The 26,264-nt window shown below is 36.7% G+C and overlaps 1 protein-coding gene across 1 annotated transcript in view; it reads left to right on the forward strand.

The window, feature by feature from the left end:
• DNAH6 (dynein axonemal heavy chain 6) overlaps positions 1-26,264 on the forward strand; it is a 305,977-nt gene that overhangs the window by 17,019 nt on the left and 262,694 nt on the right. Inside the window, exons 2-3 of the mRNA XM_063078669.1 lie at positions 11,328-11,501; positions 14,610-14,872. Of these exons, the coding sequence (XP_062934739.1) occupies positions 11,328-11,501; positions 14,610-14,872 (437 nt within the window). The remainder of the gene's footprint in view (positions 1-11,327; positions 11,502-14,609; positions 14,873-26,264) is intronic.

Below are 26,264 nucleotides of genomic sequence, written 5' to 3' on the forward strand. Positions count from 1 at the left end.
ACAATATATTTGTAAAGTGACGTTAGTTTCCTGTCCTTTTGGGAGGGGGGTAAGGTGGGGGGAGGAAGGGTGGCTAGTTTTCAAAGTTCTAGAACTTTCTTATTTCTTGTTTTTGCTCATTGATTAGAAAGATGGCTGTGTACTTTCTGAGATCTGTTTCTTCTGTTCCCTTTCTCCACATTCTTCTTGACCTTCTTTTTCTTTACTTTGACCATATTATGTCTGACTCACTCAATTAGGATCTTATTTCCTGCAGTTACTTTCCCATGGGGGACTTTGTCCTAGGATGAATCTTTATTTTGTTAGGTTTCTTTGTTATTTTGAGAGCTTATAGGCCCAGGCTACTCTGATATCTTCAGACTTTGCCTCAGTAACCTGTGAATTAAAATTTGAAGAACTCATTCCTAGTTTCCACTGATATTCTCAGTTTTTTCTGCGATACTTTCCACTGACTATGTATTGGAAATTTTGGGGTTCCTCATTCTCAAGGCCATTATATGCCCTGAAGCCTTCTCTCAGCTTCCTCCAGCACATAGATTGTTGGTGGTTTGTCATTACTTGCTTGGGTTTTGAAAGTCGTGGGGAAGACTTTGCCATTTTGTTTTATTGCAGTTGTCCATGAGTTTATGGTTTATTGATTCTAGTTCCTTGGTCAGTTTTATGTGCTTTATGTATTTGAGACCATATTATATACATATGAAGTTAAAGTTTGTATTTTCTCTTTGCTTCGATAATATCATCTCTCTTTCTCTCTCTTAGATTCATGCAGTATTTGTCTTTTGTTGTCTGATTTATTTCACTTAATTTGATGTTCTCCAGGTCTATCCATGTTGTCACAAATTCAGGATTTCATTCTTTTTTATGGCTAAATATTATTCCACTGTATACATACAAGGGGACTTCAAAAAGTTCATGGAGAAATAGAATTAAAGGGCAAAATAACAGAGGGAGGGAACATTCCTAGGGCTACAAAGTGGAGTGGGAGGGAGGGGGAGGGGGAGGGGAGGGAAGTTGGGGAGTAATTAGGTGAGGAACACAGGGTACAAAAGTAATTTCTGGTTGTGGGTATGCCCCCACTGTGAATCTGGCCCTCACATCATGGGCACGAGGGGTGACAATTAGCTTTATATCTCATGAATATTCATAATAAATAAATAAAGGATAAAAATAAAAAATATAAACTTTATTTATTGACATAAGTTCCACAAAATTCAAACACTTTTGTAAGTGATGATACCAACCATCTAGTCCATCCCCAAAGAACTGAAGGTGCTGGGAATTTAACCATGTCAATGCATGCTTTTTTTACATTATTAACTGAAGAAAATTAGGTTCCCTTTAAAGATTTTTTAAGAATAGGAAACAAAAAGAAGTCAGAAGGAGTCAAATCACTGTAAGGTGGATGCCTAATGATTTCCCATTAAAACTCTAGCAAAAATTTCCCTTGTTTGATGAGAGGAATGAGTAGAAACATTGTCATGTAGAGAAGGACTCTCTGGTGAAGCTTTTCTGGGCATTTTTCTGCAAAAGCTTTGAGTGACTTTCTCAAAACCTTCTCATAATGAACAGATTTATCATTCATTGGCCCTCCAGAGAGTCAACAAGTAAAATACCTTGGGCATCCAAAAAAACCTGTTGCCATGACTTTTGCTCTTGACCAGTCCACTTTTGCTTTGACAGGATCACTTCCACCTCTTGGTAGCCATTGCTTTGACTGTTGTGTTTTATCTTCAAAATTGTACTGGTGAAGCCATGTTTCATTTCCTGTTACAATTCTTCAAAGAAATTCTTCAGGATCTTGATCCTACTTGTTTAAAATTTCCAATGACAGCTCTGCTCTTGTCTGCTGCTGATCTGGGTGCAACAGTTTTGGCACTCATTGAGCAGACAATTTGCTCAATTGTAACTTTTTAAGTCATAATTGGGTAAGCTGAACCAACTGAGATGTCTATGGTGTTGGCTATCATTTCGACTGTTAACTATCAGTCCTCTTCAATTAGAGCATGAATGAGCTCTAATTAGAGCATAATTTTTTACTCACAAATTGATGTCAATGGTCTGCCTCTGTGGGCTTCATCTTCAACATTGTCTTGTGCCTTCTTAAAATGAGTTATCCATTTGAAAACTGATTTCTGGGCTGGGCCGTGGCTCACTCGGGAGAGTGCGGTGCTGATAACTCCAAGGCCACAAGTTCGGATCTTATATAGGGATGGCCAGTTCACTCACTGGCTGAGCGTGGTGCTGACAACACCAAGCCAAGGGTTAAGATCCCCTTACTGGTCATCTTTTGAAAGAAAGAAAGAAAAAGAAAGAGAGAAAGAAAGAAGGAAGAAAACTGCTGATTTCTTTCGGGCATTGTCCCCATAAACTTTTTGTAAAGCATCAATGATTTTACTATTCTTCCACCCAAGTTTTAGTGTAAATTTGATGTTTGTTCTTGCTTCAATTTTAGCAGATTTCATGTTGCTCTGATAGCGGCTCTTTTCAAACTGATGTCTTATCCATCTTAGTGCTTCAAACTAGATCCTATTCAGACATGTTATAACAAGTTAGTATGAGTTTATTTTAATGCAAAAAATTTTTGCAATCCATGCATAGTTTTTTCATAATTCCCATTTTCCATGAACTTTTTGAAGACCCCTCATATATATATATACCACATTTTCTTTATCCATTTATTTGTTGTTGGGCACTTGGGTTGATTCCATATCTTGGCTATTGTAAATAGTGCTACAGCAAACATGGAAGTACAGATATCTCTTCAATATACTGATTTCAATTCCTTTGGGTGTGTATGCAGTAGTGGGATTGCTGATACATAGTAGTTCTATTTTCAATTTTTTAACTGAACACTTTTACTGTTATGAAGTGACCCTCTTTGTTGTCAATAATGCTTTTGGCTAGTAGTTTATTTTGTCTGATGTTAAAATAGCAACACCATCTTTCTTTTCATGAATAATTGTATGTCATGATTTTTCATACTTTTTCAACTTTTCTGTGGATATATATTTTAGATATGTGTCTTGTAAACAGCATAAGGTAGGGTTTGTTTTTTAATCCAAGCTGGCAAGACTTGTCTTTTAACCGGGCATTTAGTAAATCGACATTTACTGTAGTTGCTGAGATACTTAAGTATAAACCTTTATTTTGTGCTTTCTAACTATTCAAATTGTTATTCATTTCTTTTATTTTCTTTGAGTTTTTGTTTTTTAATTCCTTTTTTTCTAACTACAAGCTGGCATTTATTTATTCACTTACTTATTTATTCCTTTTTTGATATTTGTTAGATTATTTTATTGAATAGGTATACAGTCCCATGGTTCAAATAGCAAAAGAGTACAAAAAGTTACACTTGGCAAATCTGCATCCATCTATATCACCACACTCCTTTTACTGTGTGTTCTGCCAATGGTTTTTTTTATTTTAATTTTTAATTGATATTGTAATTGTACATATTTATTGGGTATAGTTTGATGTTTCAATACATATATATTGCATAATGACCAAATCAGGGTATTTAACATGTTCATCAACTCATTTATTTATTATTTATCTATGGTGACATTCAAAAGCCTTTCTCTAGCTATTTTGTAATATACAATACCTACTATTAACCATCATCACCCTACTGTGAAATAAAACACCAGAACTTATTCCTCTTATTTAATTGTAACTTTGTGACTGTTGAATAACCTCTCCCCATTTTCCCTTCCCCTGGCCCTTCCTCAGTCTCTTGTAACCATTGTTCTACTCTGCTTCTCTGATATCAACTCTCTCCTCTCTTTCTCTCTCTCTGTCTTTCTGTCTCTTTTTAGATTGCACATATTAGTGAGATCATATAGGATTTGTCTTTCTGTGTCTGAATTATTTCACCTAACATGGTGTCCTTTGGGTTTATCCATGTTGTTGCAGATGATAGGATTTTATTCTTCTTTATGGCTGAATAGTATTCTGCTGTGTGTGTGTGTGTGTGTGTACATATGTATATATTTATTTATACACACACACACCACATTTTCTTTATCCAGTCATTCTTTCTTGGGCACTTGGGTTGATTCCATATCTTGGCTATTGTAAGTGGTACTCCAATAAACATGGGAGTGCAGATATCTCTTCAATATATTGATTTCATTTCCTTTGGGTATATACTCAGTAGTGTGGTTGCTGGCTCATATGGTAGTTCTATTTTTAATTTTTTGAGGAAACTCCACACTGTTTTCCATAGTGGGTGTATGTAATTTACTATCCCACCAACAGTGTGTGTGTTCCCTTTTCTCCACATCCTCCCAACACTTGTATTCTTTTGTCTTTTTGATAATAGCCATTCTAATTGGAATGAGGTGGTAACTCAATGTGGTTTTGATTTGCATTTCTCTGATGACTAGTGATTTTGAGCATTTTTCATGTGTCTGTTGGCCATTCCAATGTCTTCTTTTGAGAAATGTTTCTTAGGGTCTTTTGCCCATTTTTTAATCAGGTTATTTGGGGGGGGTGCTGTTCAGTTTTTTAAGTTCCTTGTGCATTCTGGACATTGACCCCTTGTCAAATGTATAATTTGCCAATATTTTTTTTCCCATTCTTTAGGTTATCCCTTCACTCTGTTAATTGTTTCCTTTGCAGTTCAAAAATTTTTTAATTTGATGTAATCTTATTTGTCTATTTTTGCTCTTCTTGTATGTGTTTTTGAGGTTTTACTTAAAAAAATCTTTGCCCAGCCCAATTTTGTAAAGAATTTATCGTACGTTTTTTCTAGTAGTTTTATAGTTTCACATACAATTTGAGTCGAATTAGTTTGAATTTTTTATATGGTAAAAAGTAGGTGTCTAGTTTCATTCTTATGCATGTGGATATCAAATTTTCCCAGCACCATTTATTGAAGAGATTGTCTTTCTCCCATTGTGTGTTCTTGGCACCTGTGTTGAAAATCAGTTGGCTGTAGGTGTGTGAGTTTATTTCTGTGCTGTCTATCCTTTCCATTAGTCTATGTGTCTGTTTTTATGCCAGTACCATGCACTTTTGGTTACTATAGCTTTATAGTATATTTTGAGTTTGGATAGTATGATGCTGTCAGCTTTGTTCTTTTTCCTCAAGATTGTTTTGGCTACTCAATGTCTTTTGTGATTTTATATGAATATTAGGATTTTTTTTTTCTATTTCTATGAAGAAGCATTGATATTTTGATAGGGATTGCATTGAATCTGTAGATCGCTTTGGGTAGTACAGACATTTTAACAATATTAACCCTTCTAATTCATGAACATGGGATATCTTTTCATTTATTTTTGTCTTCTTGAATTTCTTTCATCAGTGTCTTATAGTTTTCAGTGTAGACATCTTTCACCACCTTGGTTAAGTTTATTCTTATTTTTTGTTGTTGGTATTGTAAATGGAATTGTTTATTTTTTTATTTTGGTTTCAGATAGTTTATTATTAGACTGTACAAACACTACTGACTTTTGTATGTTGATTTTGTATCCTGCAACTTTATTGAATTTTTTTATGAGTTCTGTTTTTTGATGGAGTCTTTAAGGTTTTCTATGTATACGATTATATTATCTACAAACAGGAACAGTTTGACTTCCTCCTTTCCAATTTGGATGCCTTTTATTTCTTTCCCTTGCCTAATTTCTCTGGCTAGGGCTTCCAGTTGATTAGGATGGGTGAATGTGGGCATTCTTGTCTTGTTCCTGCTCTTACAAGAAAAGCTTTCAGCTTTTCTCCATTCAGTATGGTGTTGGCTGTGGGTCTGTTGAATATGGCCCTTATTATGTTGAGGTATATATCTTCTATTCCTAATTTGCTAAGAGTTTTTAATAAAGGGATGTTGAGTTTTGTCAAATGCTCTTTCTGTATGTATTGAAATGATCATATATTTTTGTCTTTTTAAAATGTGGTGTGCCACATTTATTGATTTGTGTATGTTGAAGTATCCCTGCATCCTGGGATAAATCCATCTTGATCATAATGAATGATTTTCTTGATATGTTGTTGAATTTGATTTGCTAGCATCTTGCTGAAAATTTTTGCATCTATGTTCATCAGGGATATTGACCTGCAGTTTTCTTTTTGTGTATGTGTCCTTGCCTGGTTTGGGGATCAGGTTAATACTGGCCTCATAAAATTAGTTTGGAAGTATTTCCCCATCTTCAATCTTCCGGAATAGTTTGAGGAGAATTGGTATTAGTTCTTTTTTAATGTTTGGTAGAATTCAGCAGTGAATCCATCAGGTTCTGGGGTTGTTTGTTTGTTTGTTTGTTTGTTTGTTTGGGGTTTTTTGGTTTTTGGAAGGATTTTTATGGCTTTTTTAGTTGATTTAATTTCCTCACTCATTATTGGTATGTTCAGATTTTCCATCTCTTTATAATTTAATCTTGCTAGGTTGTATGTGTCCAGGAATTTATCCATTTCTCTATGTTCTCAAATTTGTTGGTGTCTAGTTGTTCATAATAGTCTCTTATAACTCTTTGTATTTCTGTGATATTGGTTGTAATTTCTCATTTTTCCTCTTTGGTTTTTATTTGAAGATTTTCTCATTTTTTCTTAGTTAGTCCAGCTAAAGGTTTGTCAATTTTATCTTTTCAAAAAACTCTGATATAAGTATGGCTACTGCTGCTCACTTCTGCTCTCTGTTTGCATGAGATATCTTTTTCCATCACTTCACTTCCAGTCCATATTTCTCTTTAATAGTGAGGTGAGTGTTCTGTAGGCAGCATATATTTAGGTCTTGTTTTTTTATCTATTCATCCACTCTATATCTTTTAATTGTAGAATTAAATCCTTTTACATTCAAGGTTATTATTGATACATGTGGACTTACTCATGTCATTTCGTTCTTTGTTTTCTGGTTGTTTTTTACATCCTTCACTCCTTTCTTTCTCTCTTGTTGTTTTCTTGGTTTGGTGGGGTTCTGTAGTGGTGAACTTCCTCTTTTGTGAATCTGCTATGATGTCTTTCTTTGTGGTTACCATAGGGCTAACATAAAGAGTCTTATATTTATAACAGACTATTTTAAGATGATAACAACTTAACCTTGGTCACATAAAACACTCTAGATTTTTCCCTCCCCACCCACAATTTGTACTTTAGTGCCTCAAATTTGCATCATTATCTTTTGTGTATTCCTTAGCCACTAATTGTAGCTTTTGATGTTTTTGACTTTTTCTACTTTAAACCTAATCATTGGAGGAACACCATTACATTACTGGGATATTCTGAGTATAATTATGAATTTACCTATACTGGTAAGTTTTGTACTTTCACATATTTTCATGATGATAATTATCATCCTTTTGTTTCCAGTTGTAGCATTCCCTCAAGCATTTCTTGCAAGGCCATCTAATGGTGATGACTTCCCTCATTTTTCCTTGTCTGGGAAGGTCTTTATTTTTCCTTTGTTTTTGAAGGAGAGTTTTGCCAGATATAGCATTCTTAGCTGGGAGTGTTTTTTGTTGTTGTTGTTTTTGTTTTTGTTTCTTTCAGCACTTTAAATATATCATTCTCTCCTGGCCTGTAGGGTTTTTGCTGAGAAGTCTACTAATAGTCGAATGGGTATTCGTTTACATGTGACTTGACATTTTTCTCTTGCAACTTCTAGAATTCTCTCTGTCTTTTACTTTGACAGTTTGATTATAATGTGCCTTGTGAGGACTTTTTTGCATTGAATCTAATTGGGATCTTTGAGCTTCCTGAGTCTGGATGTCCATATCTCTCCCAAGACTTGAGAAGTTTTCAGGTATTATTTTGTTAAATGGGTTTTCTGTGCCTTTCTTTCTTTCCTCTCCCTCAGACACTTCTATAATGCACAGATTTCTTCATTTAATGGTGTCTCATAAGCCTCACAGGCTTTCTTCCTTAGTTTTTATTCTTCTTTCTTTTTCCCTTTGACTGGTTTGTTTCAAAACAGTCAAGTTAAGAAATTCTTCCTTCTGTTTGATGTAGTCTGCTTTTGAAGCTCTCAATTCTATTTTAAATTTCATTCATTGAATTCTTCAGCTCCAAGATTTTTGTTTGGTTTTTGGGGTTTTTTTTTAGTAATATCTATCTCTGTTGAATTTCTCATTCAGATAATGAATTGTTTTCCTGATTTCATTGAATTGTTTGTCTATATTCTCTTGCATCTATTTGCAGAGGGAGAGAGCATACCTAGGGATACAAAGTGGAATGGGGGAAAGGGCAATGGGGAGGGAAGTTAGGGATAATTGGGTGGCGGACACAAGGTATAATCACAATTTGTGGTAATGGGCATGCTGCCAGGACGGATCTGGCCATCACATCTTGGGCACAAGTAGTGACAATCAGCTTTGTACACCATGAATATTCATAATCAATTTTTCAAAGTTTTCTTAAAATTATTATTCTGAATTCCTTTTCAGGGATTTCATAAATATGTTTTTCTTTAGGTTCTGTTACTGGTGACTTATTGTGTTCCCTTGGGGGTGTCACATTTCCTTGCTTTTTCATGTTTCTTGTGTTTCTACATTGATATCTGTGCATTTAGTGGGAAAATGGCTTTTTTCAATTTTATGGTGTAGTTTTTGAAGGATGAGGCATTTTTTCTGTAGACGGGTCCTAGCATGACAATTTGGGATGGTGTATTGGTTTTGCTCCTGGGTGGTGTGGTCTTCATACAGATTCTTCAGTTGCAATCCTTGTCTGTGTTATCTTCAATCATCTCAGTGGCCTAGGCTGGGGAGTTTGTAATAGTTGTATTATGGTTTTGCCAAGGACAGGTGCACTGGGTTGGTTGTTAGACTTGCCACTAAGTGCATGCAGCAGCCCGGCAGGCTGTGTGGAAAACTCTCCAGGAATGAAAGGCCACCATGGGGCTGGCTATGAGGCCAAAAAGAGGATGTCATGCTGAACAGCCATACAGGACTATCTCTGGTGGGCGGATGCCCACCTCTGGGCAGGTCTTTAGCTGGAAGCGTTGAGCAGTTGTGCTGGACTCCCTCAGAGGTTCAGGGGTCACCTCCTGGCCATCTGTGGACTGTGGGTCAGTATGCACTGGACAGGTGACTATACTGTGCTCTCTCTGGTGGTGCAGGGCCACCTCCTATCCAGTTTTCAGGACAGGGGAGAGCACTTGAGGTCCTGGCAGATGCACTACACTTCCTTGGCTGGGACAGGACCACATCCTGGCTAGCTGTCAGTCCTGGAAGAGAGGATGTTCAGGCTGGGAAGCTGCACTAGGCTCCCTGAGGAGGTGCCGGCTGCCTCTTGTCAGCTTTTGGTTGGATGCTGTGGCAGGCAGGCAGAGGCAGTTGTTGGCTGCTTTTTGGCTGTGCAGGTCTGTCTGTTTCGCTGGGGGACAGGGTGCCTCCTGGGTTCTGGGATCTCAGCTATTCCTTTGACCCTAAGCTCCAGGCAGCTAGTATACTGGTGCTGCAGGCACTCGTGTAATCATATTAGTGTTACCTCTGGGCCTTAGGGATGGAGGAGGCTGGAGGTACTGGACCCTAGGGCAGGATGCACTCTAGTTATGGGTCCAGTTTCAAGATGGTGCTGGGCTGTAGCAGTTTAGATCACAGTAGTAGGGGTCACCAAGGGGGCTCCTTTTCTGGGGTAAAGCAACCACACAGACTTCTGCAACTGTCCACACTGAACATGGGGCCTGTAGGAACACTCCTGTAATAATGACTGCTGACTTCTATGTTGGTAGTGTGGACCACTGAGGATCTCCAGCTTACCTTAACACCCTAAGAAGTCTCCCCCAGCTTGCAATCAGTCCCAGAAGGGGAGACAGTGTGGCTGAGGCAGGGTGCCTCACTCCCATCTCTATGATTCTGTCTTGGCTTCTGTGCTCCACAGGGATTCCATCACTGCCCTGGTGCTCTCCAGCATACTTCTTCAGTCACTCTGGTGGAAGTATAGTTGTTTATTTGTTCTTTTGGTCCCTTTCTGAGGGGGGATGAGAGCCAGTCAACTCTAGTTGGCTATCTTGCTTACATCATTCCAAGTTGGAACTTATACATTCTTAATATCTGTTAGTAATTACCCTAGAAAATGCAATATGTACCTTTAAGTTATCAAAATCCAATGTTTATAAGTATACCCTTCTCCCAGATTATACTATTTATACCACTTACCACTCATTTACTTTCTTAACTCCGCAAATTGTTATTATTACCTGTGCATTTATCTTACCATCATTTTTATAGATCATTGTTTGGTCTCTTTACTCAGCTGATTTTTATTTGGATTTACCCAATATTTATTGCTTTTCCTTCTTTCCTATATTTATTTCCTTTTTATTGAAATAAATACTTTAGAGTTTATTTTGCTGCAATTACGATGGATTTATTTTGCTGCAGCTAGTGATGGATTCTATCAACAGTGGGGGATAGGAGGATTAGCTGTGTGTCTAACTCTCAGTGTTTCTTTGCTTTAGTCCTAGTCCTATCTAGTGATATGTTTTTGGCATCTTTCCTTAATTTCAGTTAAGTTTATCTTATTCATTTCAGTAAGCTTCAGAGAGGGTTTTATAAATGTGCATTTATCTTACCATCATTTTTACAGATCATTGTTTGCTCTCTTTGTAGTCATCCTGTGTCGACAAACACCGTCTCTTCTCCCCCTCCTCAATGTGTGATTCTGGGCTCTATTCCTTTTCAGTACTTTTATATAGCTTAGATATCCCTCACGTCCATAGCAACAGCTAGACTTTTTCTTTCTTCAGTGAGTAACTCAAGAGGCATTTTTATCCAAAGCCAAATGCCATTTATCTGAAAACTTAACAGCAGTTTTCATTCCTTATTCTCAAGCCTTTTTTTAAAAAAAAGAATCCCTGTGTATAAAAGATTAGCTATCATTCTAAACTCATAATGCTTAGAAAATAAAAGCTATTATGGTGATTTCTTCACTTTAGTTTATAATGTTAAAAGCTGGGTTTTTGTTGTCATAATTTGAAATTAGACAAGCCTAAGATAATGCCACCTTTTTTTCAGATCATCAATCAATTCTGGCTATGGGAAGTGACTGATGACCTTTGGGTAGTAGCTGTGGTAGTGAATGGTAGGGGTTTTTAATGGACAATTGGGGGGTATATGTTTTCAGGGCTCTGAGCCTTTTCTGTGATAACCTTACTCCTAGAAGTTCTCATTGGTAACTTAAAGTACCAAATAAATAGAAACCAAGTAGAAAAGTCTTATTCAAGCCATAGACCTTGAATAAGGCAGTAGTGATAGTTGCTGATAGGATTGTGGCTTTGATAGGAAATTAGTCCAAGAAGGAGATCAATTTCCAAAAGGGACAGAGTCCAAAGGTAGGGAATAATATAACAAGTTCACGATAATTTTGAAAATATTAACATGTCTTTCTATTTCCCAAAGCCAGTGCTAAAAGTCTACCAAGATCATAAGAAGCCAGAATACATACATGAAAAGAACCGACTTGAGTTAATGACTTCTGGAATCCTTAAACCTCCAGCAAGCACTGCAGAAAAAACATCTTCTATCAAATCATCTCAGATTTTTAAGCATAAAGATGCTGTGGGGAAAATGCAGGTATAATATTAAAACATTTAATTGATTCTTTTATTTTAATTTTAGCTTTGTATAGCATTGCTAACATGTTTTTAACTCATATGAATAGTAGCAAAATTGTTTTCTATGGGGTTGCATAATGGGTTTGGGGAATATAATATTTCTCAATTCTTTCTATTTAAGGAAAACTTGTAAAATATAATATCATAAACGGAACTTTCAACATCTGTACAGAGTCTTCTGACCTTCTCTTACATGTTAAAAGAAGACATAATAGTGTTTTGAATATTGTTATAACTTTTCTTAAAATTATCATCATTTTTACCAAAATGACAATCTTTCAAGACCTTGGTGAAGGGCAATAAAATAGAGACTGAGCCAGCTAGAAAGATGACTTTTGTAGCAGGCGAGAGATGTAGAGTGGGGACGTTACTCTGTAAGCCATGAATGAATAGTAGTCACTCAGTGGAGAAATCACTGGAGTTTGGCTTTAAAGAATATCTGTAGATAATTAAAGAAAAAACAGAAGTGGAAGAAAATGTGAAAGGAACACCTACAGTAAAGATATGAATAGAGCCAAGATTTCTCTGAGCTTTTTGATTGAGAGGATCCTTTGGTGCTCATTAAACATTTGAGTGCTAGTTTGGTTTCAGACATTGAGCTAGAGTGACAGAAATGCAGAGTTAAGGACATGCTCTGTCCTCAAGAATTTCAGAGTCTGGAGGTGGGTAGGTGGACAAGTGACCACTCAAGTACAGCGGGGTGTGATAAGAATCCTCACGGGTCATTTAAGGTACAAACAATGAAGAACTAAATAGAAGAGACTCTTACTCCTGGTGGCCAGGGGGACAGTCTGTGGAGGAAAAGCCATGCTTGGGAGTTGCACTAAGTTCACAGGAATGAGTGGAAAGTTAATGAGGTAGATAAAGCAGGAGAGGTGGTGGTTTGAGGAGAAGCCAGGTGGATGAGAGCTCACCATGAGCTTGGGTGAGATCCTCCTGACAGAACGAATTCATATGATAAATTATATGGAATGGTATAGCCTCGGTTAATACGGTTTCTGTGAAGTGGACAGAGAGAGTCATCTTAGAGCCAGGAAAGATTTGATTGTCCGTAGATTATTTCATTTGGCATAAAGTGGGCTTCAAGAACTTGAATTTAAAGAAAAGGAGAAAAATTGGACAGCCATCTAGGATGAAAGTGGAGCACTGGAAAGGAATGTTAGGTTGTGGGTTATGCTTCTGGGTTATAGCTGTTGCTCAGTGAAGAATTCAATAAAGAGTAAGAGTTAAAGGGAACTGTGGGGGGAAGAGGACATTCCATACGAAAGGAGAAGGGTATTTATTCTGAGAAGAGGGTAATATTTTCAGATATTGATTTCTCAGAATGAGTTTAGAATGGAAATGCAACAGTGAAGATTTCCTGGGAGATGGAAGGGAGGAAGGGAGAAAGGGAAGAAGGAAAAAAGGAAGATTAGTTAGAGGTTTCTGGTAATTAAGGAACATATCGACTTATCAAATTGGACTGGGCACCCGTAAGAGAGGAGTACTATAGGTGTTTTACATTTTATGAATAAATGCTTTCTTTATTCCCCACCCCCACATCAGAACATAAGAGACTGATAAATGGAATCACGTCTTCCCGCTGAGTTGCATAATTAGAAATAAATGCTCAGATGAAAATATGTAGCAATGTTGTTGAAGAAATCCATCACTTAAAATGCAGTAAAACTTTTTTTAAAGGAAATAATAAAGTAAATGAATTTTCCGTTAAAATATTAAAACATTAGTCTCATAAAAAATATTGAAGTTGACCACAGCTTTGTTGCAACATTGAGATAAGGCAATGTGCACTTTCTCTGGTTCTGGCATCAGGCTTGGCCTATTCTTTCTTGTTGGCCATTGCTGCCATCTCCAGCCAGTGAGTGAAAGAGCGCATTTTATATTTTAAGTTCAAAGATGTGTTTCCTTCAATTCCGAATTTGGTAGACTTTTCCTCTCAAACTGCTATTCAACAGGATATATTTAATCAGAGATGGAGAATAACGATCTTTATGATTACAAACTTTCGGGGGAAGTTGCTCCACAGAGCTTGTGGTAATAAATCTCTTGCAGAAATGGCAGGCTCTCTCAGCTATGCTAACAGGGAATAAAGTAATCATTTATATAATTGCATTAGTGATTCAACAAAGCAAGTCCACTATGGCAACTCCTTTATCTTAAAGCCTGTATTGTCAGAGAGACAAGGTGATGACCTTTGGAGTTAGTGTCAAATTTCCTCAAACACAGATTAACCTCCACCATAGGAAAAAAGATGTGAGTGATGCCACCCCACGGTTTTTCGCGGATGAAGAGGTGAGAGCCCCACTGAGAACACAAACTGTAAACCCAGGAGTAGAGCGAAGTTCGGGTGCACTGCTCCAAGTGTGGTCTGTGGGTCAGCAAGATCCGCATCTGCTGGAGCACATTAGAAATGCAGAATCTCAGGCTCTCCCCAGCAGTACTGAATCAGAATCTGCATTTTAACAAGACCCCCAGGTAATTCACATGCACATTTAAGTTTGAGAAGCACTGGACTACAGAACTGGCAATTATTAGTTAATAAGATATGTGCTTCTCTAAGGCTATTACACAATGATTCTCAATATTCAATGTAACCACCCCTTATATAAAGAAGTGAAGTTTATTATGAGTTATAATAACAGCTGTCCAAGTCTTCAGTCATTGAAAACCATCAAGGTTACCAGAACAGGTGAGGAGGTGGGGGCAGAGGCCACTGTCAGGGTAGACGCAGAGCAACTGTACCAGGAGAGTGGTGGGCTCCCGTGAACACCAAACAGCTGCTATTTTGATGTGATAAACATCGAGTTAAAGGAGAGGAAAACACAAAGGGAGCCAACATAGGACTGTTTTGTGGCAAGGAGATGAGCATCTGGGTAAGGAGTACTGAGGAGGAAGGAATATCGCTGCCTAACAACAGTTTGAAAATTGAAAATTTTCAGTTCCAAAATGCTTGCCTTTGAGCCCTAGACATCTCATGCAGTATAGTAATTAGTCCTTGTGGGTAATATTTTGTCAGTTTTGTGTGTGTGTGCCAAAACTCATTTGTTTTTAAATTGGCTTTGTTTAGATCCAGAAGCCCTTTGTTGAGGCATTCTCTCCTTCTCCACCTAAAGTCCCACGTACGGGTATTGGAAGAAGAGGTCTCTTCAGCCCTAGGTCTTCAACTTATCCTAAGTATACTTTCCAAGACCGGGAAGAAGTCGCTAAAGCCAACATTCATGATCCTTTGCAAATCATTAAAATAATACATGAAAATGAACATCTTGGATTTCTTTATATGATCCCTGCGGTGCCAAGATCCTCCATTGAATATGATACATATAATCTGAAGTGAGTTTTTTTATGAAGCAATTTATTTAACATTAAAAATTATAAATAAGTTGCAAATATTATTTATAATTGACAAGGTATTAATGATAAATATGATCAAATATAATTTTGTTTAGCATCCAATGACAAATGGATCTTCATTACAGCAGTTTTATTTATTTTTTTCCATTTATCTTTCCTTTATCTATTTATAAACATTAACTATTTTGTGGAGTAGTATGTAATTGTGCTTCTCATATATTTATATAGCATTATGCCATCTATTTTTCATGAGTATTACAAATATATTTTTGATATTTTGTGATTACTGAGAAAAAAAATGGCCATCTATAAAAAGTAGATGATGCGTGATTTGTTTTACATGTCATTTCAGCTTTCATTTATAGAGTGGAAGTAAAGATTTTTTAAAAATAAAATGAGCTGATAGCTTAGGGTATTCATATAAATTGATAATACACGTACACATCTTTTCTCTGTATTTTTACTTAGCACACACTTATTATTGATATAATTTGAAGAGTCACATAATTTTGAGTTTGTGAATTGCTTTAAAGTTCAGCACAACAGATAATAGTTGTTTAGCAGGACTTAAAAGCGAAACTGGCTTTCCTCTATTGCTTAGTTGGGCTGACAGTAGTTACTGAGACAGTCTTTCTTCGATGGTAATGATAGCTCAACTTTGCCACCAAATTCACTGAACTACCTTCCCCATTCTCTGCTCTCTTATTTTCCCTTATTCAGTGCTGTGGCTTTGATTAGCCAGGTGACACTGAAAATACATCTCTTGCTGGGAAGAAGGGGGAGAAAGAAAAACATTTTCATCAAAATTTAAAATGATAGATTTGTTGTAAATTTGAAAGACTTTAACAGGAGTGAGAAATAATTTGCAAGAAGAATAGAGATGCTTATGAAAATCCAATCATCCAGCAAAATTTACTGAGCACCATTTCTGTAACAGAAACTGTTTCAGGTGCTAGAGTTGCATTAGTGAACCATACAGATCAGAATTGCTGCCCTCATGGAGTTTACATTTTAGGAAAGGAAGACAATAATAAAAACTATACACGAGTAAATTATGTAGAATGCTAAAAGGTGATAAGTATTATAGAAAAAAATAGAGTGGGGCAAAGAGGATTGAGAGTGCTGGGAAAAAGAGTTTGTGATTAACTGGGGTGGTCAGGGTGAGCTTCACTGAGAAGCTGATATTTGAACAAGGACTTGAAGGAGAAGGTGTGAATTACGATGTGGTACAGGGAAGATCATTGCAGGCAGCAGGAAAATGGATACAAATATCCCGTGGTTGAACATGCCTGGCATGCTCAAGTTGCAAAGAGAAGGCTGGTGTGACTGCCGTAGAGTGAATGAGGGATAGGGGGACATATTACAAAGGGCCTTGTTGGCCACTGTTAGGACTTAAGCTTTTGCTGAGAAAAATGGAGCATCATTGAAGGATTTTGAGCAGAGAAGTGTCGTGATCTGAATTCCATTTTGAAAAGGATTGCTGTGACTACTGTGTAGAAAATAGACTTTGGAGGAGCAAAGATTGAAATAGGAAGACCGATTAAAGTCTGCAGTTATTCAGATGAAAAATGGAGCAGGTGGTAGTGGCGAAGTGGTGAGATGTGGGTCTGATTCGGCAAATAATTTGAAAGAAAAGCCAACTGGATGTTTGTATGAACTGTATGTAGGATGGACCACCAGAGGGGAGTCCAGGGTAACTTTAATGATCCCTTTGTCTGAGCAAGAGGAAAGATAGAGTTGCTGTCAACTGTAACAGAAGGCCGGATGGACCAAATTCATCAGGGAAAAATAGACACTGGGGTTTGGATATGTTAATTTTGGAATGCCAAAGGAAGAAGATAAGTGGGGTGGTAGATGAAGGAGAATTGGGGTCAAAAGAGAGATTTTTTTTTTTAAGATGAGAGAAATATCTTTTTTTTTAAGATGGGAGCTTTATCATACAATGGAATTTAAAGCCCTTTAATGTAAAAAAAAAAAAAAAAAAAAAAAGATCTCTTTAATAGTATTGTCATTCCCACTATTACCTTACTGCTTATTTTTATAGTTCTTTATAAGTGTTTGGAGAGAAAATTGTAGATCTTAAATGGTGACTGATAGAAAAATGGTTTATTTGCTGATTTTAAAAACACACTTCCTCATTCATATGTGAAACTGTTTTATAATTTTGTCTTCTGAAAAAAGAATCATCCAATAACCCAGATATCAAGGACTGCCATTTGTGACATTCATTCCCCATTATGAGGAGTCAAATTTTGCCAAATGTGAAAAATTTTTTTGAGAGCAGAGTTATTTTTATCGATAAAAATTATGATCCACAGTGAAGACTTTATAATAATGCTTAATGCAATAAATAAAATAGTACCAAATTACATAAAGCAAAACCCACTAGTATTTTAGGTAGAAATTAACAAAAATAATATTTTTTAATCTTATTTTTATTGTACATGTTTATGGACTACAGTTTGTTGTTTCAATACATGCATATATTGTATAATGATCTAATCAGAATAGGTAGCATATCCATCACCTAAACATTTATCATTTCTTTGTGGTTATAACATTCAAGATTCTCTCTCTTCTGGCTATCTTGAGATATACGATATTATTAGCTATTGTCATGCTAGGGCATCACAACTTATTCTTCCTATCTAACGTTAACTTTGTAACTTTGTACCAGTCTACCAACCTTTCCCTGCTCCCCTCCCCCCACCGCCCATTTCTATTCCTCTGGTAACCACTACTCTACTCTCTTTTTCTCTCTTTTTAATTTATTTTTCTTTATTGACCCATAATCATTGTATATATTTATAGAGTACAATATGATATTTGGGTATATTCATACTGTGTGTAATGATCATATGAGGGTGCTTAGTATATCCATCACCTCAAACATTTGTCACTTCTTTGTGTTAGGAACATTCAACATCATCTTGACTAGCTTTTCAAAGATACACAGTACTTTGTTGCCAACTGCAGTCTCTCTATATTACTGCAGAACCTAGATCCCATTCTTCCTACCTCTCTAATATTTGGTATCCACTGACCAACCTCTCCCCATCTCTCCTTCCCCTTCCCTCTACCAGTCTCTAGGAACTACTATTTACTCTCTACTTCTATGAAATCAACTTTTTTAGATTCCAAATATGTAGTATTTCTCTCTCTCTGCCTGGCTTATTTCACTTAACATAATTTTCTCCAAGCCTCATCCATGTTGCTGCAAATAGCAGAATTTCATTATTTTTGTGGCTGAGTATGTATTCCATTGGGTATATATACCTTATCCAATCATCCATGGAAGGACATTTAGGTTGGTTCCAACTTTTCACTATTATGAATAGAGCTGCCATAAACATGGGAGTGCAGGTATCTCTTTGACTTGATTTCCATTCCTTTGGAAATACTTAGTGGTGGGATTGCTGGATCCTATGGTAGTTCTATCTGTAATTGTTTGAGAAATCTCCATACTATTTTCCATAATGGATATACTAATTTACATTCCCACCAACAATGTATAAGAGTTTCCCTTCCTCTGCATCCTTGCTAGCATTTGTTATTTTCTCTCTTTTTTATAATGGCCGTTCTAACTGGAGTGAGATGATATCTCATTGTGGTTTTGATTTGCATTTCTCTGATGATTAGCAATGTCTAGCCTTTTTTCATATGCGTGTTGGCCATTTGTATGTCTTCTTTTGATAAACATCTATTCATTTTCTTTGCCCATTTTTTAATCGGATTATTTGGTTTTTTACTATGAAGTTATTTGAGTTCTTTGTATATTCTTAATACTAATCCCTTGTCAGATGCATAGTTTGCAAATATTTTCTCCCATTCTACAGGCTGTCTTTTTGTTGTCTTGATTGTTTCCTTTTCTGTGCAGAAGCTTTTTAGTTTGATATAATCCCATTTGTTAATTTTTGCTTTTGTTCCCGGTGCTTCTGAAGTATTATTTATAAAGTCTTTGTCCAGACCTGTGTCCTGAAATGTTTCCCCTATGTTTTCTTCTAGAATTTTTATACTTTCAGGTCTTAAATTTAAGTCTTTAATCCATTCTGAGTTGATTTTGGTATATGGTGAGAGATAGGGGTCTAGTTTCATTTTTCTGCATATGGATCTCCAATTTTCCCAGCACCATTTATTGAAGAGACTGTCCTTTCCCCCAATGTACTTTCTCAGCTCTTTTGTCAAAAATAAGTTGTTTGGGTATGTGGATTTATTTCTGAATTCTCTATTCTGTTCCATTGGTCTATGTGTCTGTTTTTGTGCCAGTACCATGCTGTTTTGATTAGTATAACTTTGTAGTATATATTGAAGTCAGGGAGTGTGATACCCCCTGCTTTGTTCTTTTTGTTTAGGATTGCTTTGGCTATTCAGGGTCTCTTGTTGTTCCATATAAATTTTTGAATTGTTTTTTTCTATTTTTTTGAAGTATGTCATTGGTATTTTGATGGGGACTGGATAGAATCTGTAGATTGCTTTGAGTAGTATGGTCATTTTGGCAATGTTGATTCTTCCAATCTATTTGCATGGGATGTCTTTCCATTTTTTTGTGGCTTCTTTAATTTCTTTAATTGGTGTTTTATGGTTTTCATTGTAGAGATCTTTCACCTTGGTTAAATTTTTTCCTAGGTATTTTATTTTTGTTACTATTGTATATAGGGTAGCTTTCTTGATTTCTTTTTCTGCTGGTTTGTTTTTAGTGTATAGAAATGCTATTGATTTTTGTATATTGATTTTGTATCCTGCAACTTTACTGAATTTGTTTATCAGGTCTAGGAGTTTTTTCATAGAGTTTTTAGGTTTTTCTCTGTATAAAATCCAGTCATCTGCAAACAGTGACAACTTGACTTCATCCTTTCCAATTTGGACACCCTTTATTTTTTTCTCTTGCCTAAGTGCTCTGACTAGGACTTCCAGAACGATGTTGAATTAAAGTAGTGAGAGTGGGATCTTTGTCTTGTTCCAGTTCTTAGGGGGAAATCTTTCAGCTTTTCCACATTCAGTATGATGTTAGCTGTGGGTTTGTCATATATAGCCTTTGTTGTATTAGGATACTTTCCTTTTATACCTAATTTGTTGTGAGTCTTTATCATGAAGGGATGTTGAATTTTATCAAATGCTTTTCCTGCATCTATCAAGATGGTCATGTCATTTTTTTTCTTTCATTCTGTTGATGTGATGAAATCACCTTTATTGATTTGCATATGTTGGACCATCCTTGTATTCCTGACATGTAGGGTTTCTGCTGAAGAGTCTGCTGTTAGTCTAATGGGGATTTCCTTATAAGTGACTTGACATTTTTCTCTTGCTGTTTTTTAGAATTCTCTCTTCATCTTTAACATTGAATACTTTGACTGCAGTGTGTCTAGGAGATGACCTATTTGGATTGAATCTATTTGGGGACTTTTGAGCTACCTGTTTTTGGATATTCACATCTTTCCCAAGACTAGAGAAGTTTTCAGCTCTTGTTTCTTTAATTAGCATTTCAATATCTTTTTTGTTTTCTTCTCCTTCTGGAATGCCTGTAATTTGAATATTTGTTCACTTAATAATATCCTGTAGATTTTGCAAGCTTCATTCATTTTTTTTTTTTTGTCTTCCTGTGTTATCTCAAAACTGCTATCTTCAAGGTCACAAATTCTTTCTTCTGCTTGATCTAGTCTGTTAAGACTCTCAGTTGTATTTTTTATTTCATTCAGTGAATTCTTCAATTCCAAGATTTCTGCTTGATTTTTATTAATGATATCTGTCTCTGTTGAATTTCTCATTCAGATTGCAATTTGTCTTTCTGATTTTGTTGAACTGTTTGTCTATATTCTCTTGTATCTCAGTGAGTTTCCTAAAGGTAATTAATTTGAATTCCCTTTCCAGCAAGTTGGCAATTTCCAGTTCTTTGGGATCAGTTACTAGACCATTAGTTTGGTTCTTTGGTGGTGTCACGTTGCTTTGTTTTTTCATGTTTCTTGTTTCCCTGCATTGATATCTGCACATCCGATAGAATAGTCACTTTTTTGAGTTTTATAGAGTGGCTTGTGTGGGAAGACTTTCACCTGCAAATGCATACTAAGCTGTTGATTGGGTAGAGTGCAATGGTTTTATTCAGGATGGATAAACTAGTGTAGATTGTGTAGTGTAGTTTCTTCAGCTGTAACCTACTTACACTATGTCTGCAAGTAACTCAGAGACCTAAGCTTTGGAGGTTTGTAGCAGCAGTGGCACAACTTTGCCAGGAGAGATATTTCTGTGTTGGTTCATAGGCTGCGGGTGTGCACATGCACCCCGTGGGTCAGTCATCTCAGGAGCTGACTCACTGGGGATGTGGCTGCTGGTCTGAGTCTCAGGCTGGGGACTGGGGGCATATTGTGTGTGGTTTGCCAGTGGCAGGGTCATGGTGCCGCTTCTATGATCAGGGGTGGGCCCACCAGGGACATGTCAGCCAAGCTGTTTCTCACTCAGATGCATGTGCATGTGATGGTTCAAAGACTTAGGGGTGGGTCTTCCAGGGTTGTGACAGCTGAGCTATTTATGTGAGCCAGGGTATGGGTGTGCTTTGGCTTTGCTAGTTGAGTGTAGGTCTGCTGGTAGCCCTTCTGCTGTGCCAATTCTTGGGAATTGATGTGAGGTCATGCTTCCCTCTGCAGACCAGTAGCTAGATTGCCAACGGTGGAGCTGCTGAGACCCTTCTCAGGAAGTGGCCAAGGCCATTAGGCAGGGCTGCAGTGAGGGGGCCCAACCAGACACTTCTCTGACTGTTGGTAAGGTCACTAGGCAGGCCTGTAGTGAGGGAACCTATCCAGATGCTTCCTGGGTAATGGCTGGGGCCACTCAGTAGGCTTGTAGCAAAGTGGCCTGTCCAGCCACCTATGGGACTATTGGCTAGGCTGCTAGGCAGGACCATTCAAGGTGAACTGCATGGCCACTTCTCCAGAAGGAGCAGATGCACTTTATTTTCACTGGCCTGAGGGCATATTAATTAGGGTAGAGAACCACAAGCTGTTTTTCCAGGTTGGGGGCTCAGGTGCACACAACACAGTCAGCTGACGGGGCTCGGGATAGAAGGAGAAATGGAGGGTGGTTTGCCTGATGAGGGTCTACCTGTCTAATCTCTGACTGGGGAAGTGTGGGTGCATCAGTTCAGCAAAACTAGAGTTGGTTTCCCAAGCTACAGAACTAGAATCATAACTACTGTGAGCCTAGGCTTCAAGCCGCGAGGATCAAAACATTGTAGACTCTTGTGTGAGTACACTGAGGACAGGGCAGAGCCTTAAGGTGGTTACTGGCTGCAAGGCAGGGTGCACTCCAGTAATGGCTCTGGTTTCAAGATGGCGTCATCCTGCATCCCCTTGGGTCACAAGGTTGTGAGGTGGGGAGTGCACAGTTTGTGTTCATGTTCTAGAATGATGCAGTGTGTGTATTCTTGGATGCTGCCCACACTTTGCTCCAGGCTTGGCTTGCCAAAGGATCTGCCAGCCTCTATGGTGAGGATGAGGGTTGATGTGAGTCTTCTGCCTACCTTTTTGCTGCAAGGGAAAATTCTTCCTGCCACTGATCCTGGTGTTGAAGACATTTTGGTTGAGGCCATATGTCTCTCTTTCTCCTCTCTATGCCTCCATTCTGGGCTTTCATGCTCCACAGGGATCTCACCAGTCTCTTACTGCACTCCGATGCTCTCCCTCTGATGCTCCAGTCAATACCTAGCTGTCTCCAAATGTATAATTGGTTCTTACCAATTGTGTTGATTTACCAGCACAAGATGAAGTATTGAGTAGCAGACTGAAAACTGTGCTTTTGTCCAATTCTGAAGATTTATTGTATTTCTAGGTTAAAGAGCACTTCGACTAGGAAAATTGAGTTGATATTTTAAACTTTTTTGGACTGGTGGGAGTGATGCTTGATAATAATATGCAAAGTCTCATTTGAGAAGATATTGTTGGCATCATAGTTTGTAATCATTATTGCATTTTAGGGTTTGATGTTAAATTTTCCTCCCTAGCCCAAACTCCAAATATTACAGACATTATGAGTAAACATAATTTTTTGGATGCTACATAGTTGGAAGCAGCTAAACTGAAAGTTAAAAGTAGAAAATACTGGGTCAACAAGGTGAGGACATGTTATACCACACTCTTTTTAAAAGTAATGTGATAAAATAACTATAATGTCTTTGCATAATTTTTAATTATAGTAAAATACTTTCAATGTGCAGCTCTACAATGTTTACAGCTGCTATGGTGCCTATAAGTGAGAAAATACTTCCATTTATCAAGTTTATACTAAATAACCAATTATTCTTCGTCTACATGCTCTACCACTTCTCAAGATGAAACTTGGAGGTGCTTATAAGATCCCCATGAGACTAAGTCTGCTATCAAAGAATATCTTTACTACCCACCAGACATGGTGAAGCCATGGAAACATCTTCCATAATTTCCAAATCTAGAACAGTAATCTGTTTCTCTGATAAAACTATTGAATTTTTCCAGAACAAATGCAAAAAAAATGCAAAATACTACTTTACAGTAAAGAATGCATATAGGTAGAACTGAGATCTAAGCTATAGAAATCATTTAAAGTTGCACTTCCTATAGCAAAAAACAAAAAAAGATATGTCATAATATTGCTGAGGCACTAATGGAAAGATATGCTCAGAGAGAAAACAGTGTAAGTTATAAGTTATTGGCAAAATTCCCTTGTTACTGAAACTGTGCACATCGTATAGAGTGTGCTGACAGATATTTTGCTTTAACCAATCCCAGATGTGCAGTGCACAAATCAGTGTTTGCCATAAATATGGGGCATATATGAGGGAAGGGTGTTTGACAACTTATTGTTCCAATTATCACTAAAAACTTGTGTTATTGAAGAGTTTTTTCATTCATTTGTGAGCTGGGATTCAGAGTGGAAAAGGCACATGGGAATCAGTAATGTCAGAGCACTCAGTTGTGTGTGCAGCGAGTGTCAGTTCTGCTCCAGGGGAACATTCATATAAAACAGTACACCTCCCTTTCTGACTTAGCATTGACAGAGATGAAAATTGTGAAACTCATCAAATCGGGGCTACTGACGGTGAACCTTTCCATTGTCATGCAGTAAAATAGCAAGTAGAAGATTTTGTTTCCATCATGAAATACAAGGGCTGTGGGTAAACTTGCTCACACAAGTTTTTGAAATGAGGACTAAACTTAAGACAGTTTGTGAAACTAATAGTACTAGTAAAGACCAAACTAGGATTTTTAGGAGCTTCCTCAAAGGGTATAACTTAAAGATATGTTTAGTATTTTGAATAGACAACCTATCACTTAAGTGTCAAAATATTTTTAATGTAAGAATACAGTACTGGAATTTTAGGTTGACTGAACTCTGGTGTAAATGGCAAATGCCCCTTACTAAGGACAGATTTGGCTCTTTTCAACATTTGATGATTTTACCGATTGGAGGAAAATAATTGATCATGTACTAGTGGGTATATCTATCCAAAAATCATATTTAAATGCAAAAATTTGAGGAGATACTTTTTAATACAAATGCAACCAAAGAGTTGCTAAGAATTGGCTTACTGCCATTTCCTAAATTGAAACACTCAGCCTTGCAGTGTTAGAGCATAACGTGCTTGTCAACTTAGCATCTGATTCAACACTAAAAGCAGACGTGAGTGAAATGATCAAGAAATTCTGTGTCCACAAATTGTCCAGAGATCCACAACTATGTGACAGGAGTTCTAATTACATGCTGACATTTCCAAAGACCAAAAATTGTTATTTAAGATCTTTTAATTTAAAAAGAAAACAATTAAGACTGAAAAAAGGAACCAGCTGGGTGTGAACCATCATCTATGGCTCACATTACCCATTATCCTGGCTAAAGAGAAATGTGTTATTCATTTTAAGACATCATGGTTTATATTTATTATTTTAAATATATTTTATAATTTGTGATGAGACTTTTACATAATTTATGTAAAATTGACGGTCTAGATGAGTGCAGAGTGCGCACTAAGTGGTTCTGGGTGCTGATGTTTGAATCTCAGCTATAAAGAGAAGCTTCCCAAGAACAGTACTTACTGCAGGGTAAATGACTACTGGTGTGCCCAAGTTGTTTATGGTGCTGAAAACTTACTTTTTAAAAAAATACAATCGTTCAGAAATTTACCACATATGAAATTTTGTTTTCCTATTATCCACATAGTTACCTTGTTAAACTTCCTAAATTCAGAAAATATTTTCATGGGTAAGACTATGTAGCCCCCTCTGCCAGAGAGCAGCTCTGTACTGGGAACAAATATAGCCCCTGCCACCTTCCTGTTGAATCATTCCACCTGGTTTGATTGTTACCATAGACACCATCTTTAGATTTCTAAGACAAACTCAGTTTATCAGGAAAATTCTTCGTTTTGTATACATGGAAACACAAAGAAATTCTTGTTTAGTTTTGCTTTTTAAATTTTGTTTGCTCTTATATTTCATGTTTTCCTTTTAACTTAGATGGTATATATAATTGCTGTTATTTTCATATCGTTATTATTATTATTCAGTATTAGGTGTTACTAAAAAATGAGTAATTGCATTCTGATTATTGTTTCTTCCCCTTCTTTCTTCCTTTCTTCTTGTTTGGTTTTTGATGTTATCAGCTGTACAAAATCTGAGTCTTAATTGAATTTCATAATAAATTGTTTTTAAAAATTAAAAAATCATTTTCCAAAATATAGTTTTTAAACATACTTTTTAAAAATGGTTTTGGTAGAAAGCACTGTAGGACTTTGCAAGTTTTAAAATGTTTTTGATCATATATGAGTGTAAGCAAAGTTTATATTTTTTGTATTTTTTAATACTTTTACTTCTTAAATTAATGAAATCTATATTTCATTGCTTTCCGTTTTTCTTACCACATCCTTGAGTTTTAAAACATTTTTAATGAAAATTGCCAAAAATTTTCTTAAAATTTATTTTCTAATGTCATTAATGTTTACAATCATCTTAAATACTTTATAGTTACATGGATTTAATTTTGACAGATATTTATCTTTCCACTCATTTATAATGGACAATTTTCTGTTAAAGCTGAAAAATTACTAATCTATAAGGCAAATACAGTAGTTTTAAAAAAAGATTAGAAATTAGACAACATAATTAGGATGATCTCAAACTTGGACTTGTGAACTGCAATGACATACCTGTCCTTTTCCCTAAATATCTTATTTATATGGAAATGTTATTAAATGAGTCGGTGGTGCAGAGGATGCTGTATCAACACCGTACCAGAAGGTATCCACCCCGCCCAGAAAAGGATTTGAATTTTTTAAAGCATATGCAAGAAAAAATATGAAACAAAGTTCTGTTTTTAGATTAGTACCAGATCAAGAAGCCCAAGAAGCTAG

Source organism: Cynocephalus volans, chromosome 14, assembly GCF_027409185.1.
Source record: "Cynocephalus volans isolate mCynVol1 chromosome 14, mCynVol1.pri, whole genome shotgun sequence".
NCBI lineage: Eukaryota > Metazoa > Chordata > Mammalia > Dermoptera > Cynocephalidae > Cynocephalus > Cynocephalus volans.